This window comes from Daucus carota, chromosome 5 (genome assembly GCF_001625215.2).
Source record: "Daucus carota subsp. sativus chromosome 5, DH1 v3.0, whole genome shotgun sequence".
Lineage (NCBI taxonomy): Eukaryota > Viridiplantae > Streptophyta > Magnoliopsida > Apiales > Apiaceae > Daucus > Daucus carota.
Genome location: NC_030385.2, coordinates 45,952,074 through 45,958,832, shown reverse-complemented (window position 1 = coordinate 45,958,832; position 6,759 = coordinate 45,952,074). Strand labels below are relative to the sequence as shown.

At 32.3% G+C, this 6,759-nt stretch overlaps 1 protein-coding gene and 1 non-coding gene across 2 annotated transcripts; one reads left to right on the top strand and one right to left on the bottom strand.

Moving 5' to 3' along the window:
• The first annotated feature begins 2,161 nt into the window (after positions 1 to 2,161).
• On the top strand, positions 2,162 to 2,234 carry TRNAE-CUC (transfer RNA glutamic acid (anticodon CUC)). Its single transcript has one exon. It is a non-coding gene; the product is annotated as a tRNA-Glu (tRNA).
• A 147-nt stretch (positions 2,235 to 2,381) lies between these two features.
• LOC108220211 (interactor of constitutive active ROPs 4) lies at positions 2,382 to 5,857 on the bottom strand. Its single transcript, XM_017393912.2, has 3 exons — positions 5,627 to 5,857; positions 4,178 to 4,246; positions 2,382 to 3,840 (listed from the first exon to the last, which is right to left on the bottom strand). Exons 2-3 carry the CDS (start codon positions 4,189 to 4,191, stop codon positions 2,628 to 2,630), a joined length of 1,227 nt encoding a protein of 408 aa, XP_017249401.1. The 5' UTR covers positions 4,192 to 4,246; positions 5,627 to 5,857; the 3' UTR covers positions 2,382 to 2,627.
• Positions 5,858 to 6,759: the final 902 nt, after the last annotated feature.

Here is a 6,759-nt window from a genome sequence, read left to right as displayed (position 1 = left end):
ATGATCAAAGCATCTAAAATTAAAATTACGTATAAAAAGTTAAACGAGCCGAAACTCGAGAGGGAATATGAAAACAATTGTGACAGAGGTTTTCTGTCGGACTTTGAAATCTGTGTTTTATTTTTCTTTCAAGATTTCAAGTCACCAATTGCATTACTGGGCCTATACTAAAGATAAGTTGGTGACCATCGTAATGGATACATGGGTAAAGAAATACAATCAAATCGGCCCATATGGAAATAGTCGCCTTAAATAAAGCTAAAGTGAAAAGATCCTTTTTTTTTTTTTACGCGGGTATAACTTATACAATAAATCTTCGCGTACATCCTTATGCACTACTAATTCACTACCTATAATTTAGGAACAGTTCTAAATTGTACCCACGTCTAAGTCTTCAGGATTTTTTATCATTTCAGGTTAACTGTAGATTAAAAATATACTTACAAAAACTATAACCTAAATCTTTTTTTTTCTATTTTATTTATTTATTTTATGATCACATATTTAAATTTTATTATATAACTTTTTTATAATTTAATGAGCCTGATATATCTATAAAATAACTTATATTATGAAATTTGTTTAGGCGAGTGATAAAATATTAAATATTATATCATTCATTTTTTATAAAAACCTAATTTATATGCTTTGCCGTGCATTTTATTTTTATTATGTAAATATGATGTTTATTATGATAATTTTTTGAAAAGAAATTTATTCTAAAATAAATAATTTTAGCATGATTTGAAACAAAATTTATTTTTATTCATTCAAAAGAATGAATGCAGTGTGATATAAAATTATATTAAATTTTTGTATAATTATTTTTGAACATAACTATGTCAAGTAAAAATTATATATTTTATAGATATATTGATCTGAGAAATGTTTTTAACACATTTATATATTATATTATTTTTTCATAGAAATATAGAAAATATGATTAAGTGTCTTGTGATAAAAAAAACAAGATTTAAAACCAAACAAAATTGCATTAATAAAGAAATAATGTATATACATAAGTTTTTGATATCACTTATATTTTTATAGGTCTAATGGATAATAAAAATGAAAGAAAAACTGGACACGTGTGTTCTAATCTGTTCCTAAATTATAGGTCGTGAGTTAGTAGTGTATAAGGATGTACGCGAAGATAAGCATATTTTAAAGTAGCAAAACTGTGAAAGCAGTAATTCCTAAAATTATTTTTTGAGTTTTATCTTTTGAATAAAATTTAGAAATGAAATTTTGTTTTGATAAGAAATTTTTCGTTTTCCTTTCACAGTCACACAAGAACTGAACAAGCATTTACTCGAAAGATGCGAGTTTTACATTTAATAATTTTGACATAATTATATTATTATAATTTTATAAAATTTGCAAAAAAATTAAAAATATATAAATATTTTTCATGTAGCACTTTCCGAAAAATTGTCAGACTTGCCACGGGGACGTACCGACGGACAACTCAACGCAGTACGTTACCGGGCCATCCTGAAGAATGCAGCACCACGACTCATCTGGCCACGGGCCACCCAACATGGAACGCCACAGAGTTACGGTCCTTACGGATGTTTCTTTTGATTTGTCTTCAAAGGTCAAAATAATTTATTTTTTGTAAAAATTTTAGAATTAATATTTATAATTTTTTTAAAGTTGAAAATTACATTTTAAAATATAATATATATTTTTTATGTTGATATAATTTTCTAATACTTTCCAATAACATATAAAATATTTATCAAAAACCTTATCGATTTGATTGCTTAAAAACATAATTAGCGAGAATTAGAGAGATCAGCATCCTGTTGTGAAAATCAAAAGGTTCAATAAAATTTCGAAAGTTTCGGCGATTAGAAGTCCTACCGTTTAAATCATCTGATTAGTGTTTAATAGTTAACGGATTGCATAAAAGTTTGATTTAAAAAATTAATTTAAGACGAATAAAATAGTTGAAACAAATTTTATTATATGTCCTAAAATATAATAAAGCTAACCAAATAATTATTGACCAATATTTATATACAAAATTAATTTTTTTTATTGGACTAGTAAAAACACTTCAATCATTTAATCCGCTAACGGTCAAAACAAGGGTTGTTTAAGAAAAAATTGGACTTCTTACAGACTAGTTAAATATAGATGTTTAAGAAGCATGAAATCCGTTGTAGTCTAGTTGGTCAGGATACTCGGCTCTCACCCGAGAGACCCGGGTTCAAGTCCCGGCAACGGAATTTTTTATTTTTCCCATCTCCAGACGGCAGTTTATTTCCAAACACAGAGCATTTAATATGCTGTTCCTTTTATAATTTTCTCTTTTTTTGACGAACTTCCTTCATAATTTAATTGTATGAAAGATGTAAACTACTGTAAACAAAACCTGCAGTAAAGGAAACCATCATTTGCAATATTAACACATGAGAAGATAAGTTCAACAAAGCCTCTAGCATGAGGCTAAAGTTCTAGTGCAAACTAATAACACTCATTCAGCTTAAGTACATAATGCTTTCATTAAATTCAAAGACATTCAAAATGGTCCAGAATCTAAATCCTGGACAATGGACTAGACAGATAGCTATCAGCATAACCATGAATGAGCTTTTCAAAGTCGATTTTCAGTCCCGGTATCATTTCTGACCCTTCTTTTTCCACAGGTCTCCGAACATTCTAATACTCGAGCCTTTCCTCTTTCCATTTCCAAAACCATCGTCTGAATCATTACCGCCTAAGCCAGGCGAACCTACAAAACCAGCATATCCACCAACTGCAGGCTCGTAGTAGTGTGTATCCATCGATCCACACCTCTGTGATATTCTTCTGCCATTCATTTCAGCGTCTCCTGCTAAGACAGCTGCAGCAGCATCAGCTGCCTTCCTCCATTGCTCGGTTTGCACCCTGAGCTTCTTCATTTCTGTTTCAAGTGTTTCTTTTGCTCCTTCTGCAGCTCCAAGCTTCTCAGTTAATTTTGCTACAGTGCCCTTACTTGTTTCTAGTTCTTCAGTAAGTTGCTTCAATCTCAATGTCATTTCCTCTTCCTTTGCTTGAACTGACAATACCTCCGTGGAAGCAAGATCGAGCTTTACTTTCAGGTTTTCGTTGTTTTGGCAGAAAACTTCCAGTTCTTTCTCCTTCAGCTCCAAACTGGCTTTCAGTGAAACTATCTCACCATTCCTGAGAGCCACTTCGTCAATCTGTGAGTTCTCTGGTTCAAGAACAGGTGATTCGGTTGTCAAACAAACAGACTTAGAATTTAGCTCATTTTCTTCAGTTGTGTGATTAAATTCAGGTTTAGCTTCAACAGTTGCTTTTTCAACTTGGACTTCAAATACATCAGTTTCCAGTTGATCATCGCCAACATCTTCATGTACAGGATGGTCAACTTTTTTGGATACCTGGATTTCGCGAGGATGAGAATACTCTTTCAGCACTTTTTCAGACTCCGGACTGATTACTTTTCCAGACTTCTTCTGCAGTTTTGGTTGAGCTTCTTTCCTCACCTTTGCTGTCTTCTTCTCCTGTTCATTTCGTACTTCTATTTTCGGTTTTGTAGTTTTATTCTCAAGTTGTTGCTGAGCTTCTTTCTTTGCAGCCTCGGCTGAGGCTAATTGATCTTTAAGCAACTTCAGCTCCTCTTGTGCTTGCTCCAGTTGAGATTGCAAGCCTGCAATACGAGTACCCAATTTCTTTTGATTTAAAGGATCAGACTGAGAACCTCTTGGGGACCGACGATCCCTGAACTTAGGACTCCCATCAGAGGATAAAGATGATGCCTTCACTTGATGAGATAGAACTTTGCGATCAGTCACCAGCTTTGGGCTCTTTTGAGGAACTTCTGAAGCCCTGTTACGCACAAAAATATCAGATTGGATATAGATACACACGACACACTGTTATTTTGCAGTCAACATCAGATGAGACAACATACTAAAATCAACGAAAGAAACATGCATCTTTCTTAATTCTTATGAACTCAGCCAATCATTGTTAGGAGAGTAAATCAGTGATAATTCTAGATGTCAAAGAAAAACATTCGCCTACTCTTTTGAAATGTTTGTCAAAGCATCATGATATATGTGGCTTGGGAAGAATGAGTAACAAATACATCTTGGTTCTGCCCATCCCGGAAATGGAGATGAATTATGTAAACGAGAGAGAGAGAGAGAGAGAGAGATCTAACCTTAATCTTGACATTGGTCTCTTGGATGCAATTCGATTCTATAAAAAAAAGATCTCAAACGCTTAGAATCTGCAACAACAAAAAAAAGTTGAGGGACAAGAAATTATGTCATATAATAGTTTGATAAGATTGAAATACAGCCAACATTAACAAAGCATGTTTTTAACTACGTGCTAAGCACCCTTTATGACTTCTTTCAATTCTTTAATCAGCATAATAATGTATCTTATAGCTATCATTACTAATCTATTGATGTATCTTAAGGTTGTATTAGATAGTTAAGGCTGTGGAAGAATTCGTAACACATGACTACATAGGACAACATTCAGGCGTAAATCAGAACACAACTCATTAGGATCTTGAAATCGTGCCTTCGCAAGTGAAACAAAACACAACTGTAATTACCCTAACAAACTTAAAATCCCACTTTTAAAACCTATTAGGCGGAGAGCTAGTCCCAACATCTTACAATTTTCTTCATACGACAGGGTATTCTGATTTTTGATGCTCCCTTGGAGACTGAATATCCCAAGTTTCAACAATATGTACAACAAAGAGATTAACCATAGGAAAATCAATGAAAATAATTAAAAATAGTAAATAGGACGATTATTAATTATAAAATTATTAATTATAATACTAGTAAAAAGTTAATTAAGCCAGGTTTAGTGGAAATAGAACTATCTTGTCAGAGGATTCCTTGAGGTTCCCTTGAAACAAGAACAAAAGCATTGGAAACCAAATTAATTTATTGATCTTGGTGTGCATGCTTTCTCAAACAGTGTAAAAACTAAAAAGTACTCTCTTTGCCCTCTTTTTAGGGTTCATTTAAAAGGATGTGCAGTCCCATTCATTACAACCATATATACTCACTGGATCTCATATAGAGCAAAAGGGTATTACTCATTCAAATTTAAGCAAACATTATAAGTACATTTTAAACTAAACACTTTCATAATTCAAAATCAAAATGTATGCTTAAATTTAGTTAAAACACCTAAACATATTTTAAATTAGTGCTGCAGCCTGCAAAGTATACTGTTAACAAAACACACATGTTTACTAACAGTAGACTTTCAAACTCTGATTATTACATGATAACCATAACAAACCAAACACACTTGCATTTGCTCCTGCAGAGGAGGTTAACATGTACGCAGACCTTTCGGAACTCGACTAAACCAGTCTACCAAAAAAATTAAATAGTGAAAGATTCATCATCACTTCTGACAGAAAATTCCTTGAAATTTCTCATTTTAGAAATTTGTTTAATTATTTTCTGAATCTGCACACCACACATAAATCTACCAACACAGAAAACCTAGTCTATGCAAAATTTCAATCCATATCAAAATGCAAACAGATCAAGAACATAAAAAACATCAAAATATCACACAAAACCATCAAGAAACCAAGAAATTTCAAAAGAAAAAAAAACCCAGATCTTACCTTAAACTAGGAGGAGACAGCATAATTACTTAAACCCAACTTGATCAAGATGAAGAGAAAATGCAGTTCTGTCTTAAAGCTGTATGGGGTGGCAGCACATACATACATATATAGACACAGACATACTAGAATAATACACCTAATAAACAGAAGAGACAGAGGTGTTTAAAATAAAGGTGGGTAAAATGGGCTTATGTGATATGACTGTTGCTACAAAATCTGAGAAGAAGTGGACAAGATACTATGGCAATTTTGAACGTTATACAGTGAAAAATAATTAAATATAAATAATTAAATGCAGTATTATAAAATATAAAAATAGACGATATCAAGATGCATTGAAAACCACCCAGCTTTAATGTCCTTTTCTGCTTTTTCAAACTACTTTTGGATAACAGAGCATGCATTAACCTTTTTTGTCAAACTTTGTGCTAAAAAAATTGAAATATTTTGTGAAATTTTTGGATAAGAGAGCATGCATGTACTAAAAATGTTTAACTTTCAAATAATTTTGGTGTAATTTTGTGTCCTTTGGGAAACTTTTAAATACTCCCTCCGTCTCATTTTGTTGGTCCTTTTGGAAAAAAACATGCATATTAAGAAAATAGACAAGTATTTTGGGACATATTTTTTTTCCAAAAAAGACTTATAAATTCAGACAGAAAGAGTAGTTTTGAACAAAGCTTCTAGTTTTAGTAGTTTAGGTTTCGTGTTTTGAAATCTTTTAATCTATTGAAGATTTTTTAATTAATATTTAAAAATATTTTATCGATTACACTCTGATTTGACTATTTGATTCATTAAGAAAATTTTTCAATAAAGCATGAAGCAACAGATCAACTGACTAATTCTGATTTCTAATTTTTTTTTTCCGGATTTTTTGTGCTTAACGAGATCATAACAAGAGTGTGGTGTGCTTTTGTTTGTACATCTGTTTATGGATGCAACGTTGGCGCTTCCAGCTCCGGGTAGAAAAATGAAAAAAATGCGAACTGTCGGCGAGTTAAAACTCAGTAGAGACTAAAGGGTTGACTCTACTCTCCGAGTAGTCAAAGTTCCATGTACATGAGCAAAGAACCGACCAGCTGGGCAGCAAGATTCCAAACACTAACTGTCGATGCCACCGTGAGGCA